The 1235-nt window shown below is 40.1% G+C and overlaps 1 protein-coding gene across 1 annotated transcript in view; it reads left to right on the top strand.

Annotated features, from left to right (window-relative positions):
- The window catches only part of LOC118478239, a gene marked incomplete in the record, with an annotated part of 26576 nt that extends 25878 nt beyond the window's left edge, over positions 1–698 (top strand). Inside the window, 1 exon segment of the mRNA XM_035971422.1 lies at positions 380–698. Coding sequence (XP_035827315.1) covers positions 380–525 — 146 coding nt within the window.
- Positions 699–1235: the final 537 nt, after the last annotated feature.

Below are 1235 nucleotides of genomic sequence, written 5' to 3' on the forward strand. Positions count from 1 at the left end.
GAGAGAGAGAGAGAGAGAGATTTCAGCAACTTTCGGCATCAAATTTGTTATAATTGAGATTTATTTAGAAACACATTTTCCCTTTTGCTTCCTGATACGCATTTTTCTACATTTCATCATCATCATCATCATCATCATCATCATCATCATCATCATCATCATCTAGAGTTCTCAAAATGTGCAAAAACACTAAAATAATGTAAATTTTACAACAACAACAACAACAACAACAACAACAACAACAACAACAACAACAACAGCATCAACATCATCATCATTATCATCATCAACAACAACAACAACAACAACAAAACAACAACAACAAAACAACAACAACAACAACAACACCAATCCAAGCAAACAATCTCTATTCTCCCAGGTCCCCGTGTTGGTTTGGCTATAGGTATGCTGTTTGTTGGTCTTCTGTTGGGAGCTGTGGCCACCTTTTTCTTCGTCCGCCGGCGCTATCTAGGCTATCAGAACCAGGAGGACACCACTGCACTCGACACATGGTCGACTCGATAACTCGCCTTTAAAATTGAAACCGGGGGTTTCAAAAGCCTTTTTTTCCCTTTGCCTATTTATATGAGATTGACGCCATCTGATAAGTAGAAAAAAGTCCATGATAGTGTTCAAAAGTGGATTACGGTCACGGGGTTTCAAAAGCTAAAGCTGGGTTTTTGGAAGTTTACTGGGGGGGGGGGGGGTTAAAGCTAGGGTATTTTAGAGAAGTTAACAGGGGGAATTGAAACAGGAGTATGTACTTATTCAGCACGTTGGGTTCAAATCACCGGGTCTGGTCAGAAAGTTTGTTGTAGGCTTACATGCCGTATGCAAATGTCATTTTAAAAAAAAAAATTTTTGGGTCGAAACGAATTCGGAAAGAATAAACGTTGACGTTCTGTGGTCGTTTCAATAAACAGAGGAACTAAACCAAAATAAACGAGTATCGATGAACAACGGTTCGACCCCATCCCCCCTCCCCTATATCTGCACGCCAAATCAGATCCGGTGACCAAATAAGTATTAAGTCTGGCTGTGCTGCATTGGCATCTACTCTGAGAAGAAAGGCCAAGTAATCGCTGCTTCATTGTACGTTCAGGGGACAAAAAAACATGGAATAAGTCCACACCCCGTGCAGTCAACCGGCATGCTCAGTGGAAAATGTAAGTTAAAACAAATTAAAACCTGGTAAATAATATGGTTTTAAACTGGAGACAAAAGGTTCCGATTTT

Source organism: Aplysia californica, unplaced genomic scaffold, assembly GCF_000002075.1.
Source record: "Aplysia californica isolate F4 #8 unplaced genomic scaffold, AplCal3.0 scaffold00434, whole genome shotgun sequence".
Lineage (NCBI taxonomy): Eukaryota > Metazoa > Mollusca > Gastropoda > Aplysiida > Aplysiidae > Aplysia > Aplysia californica.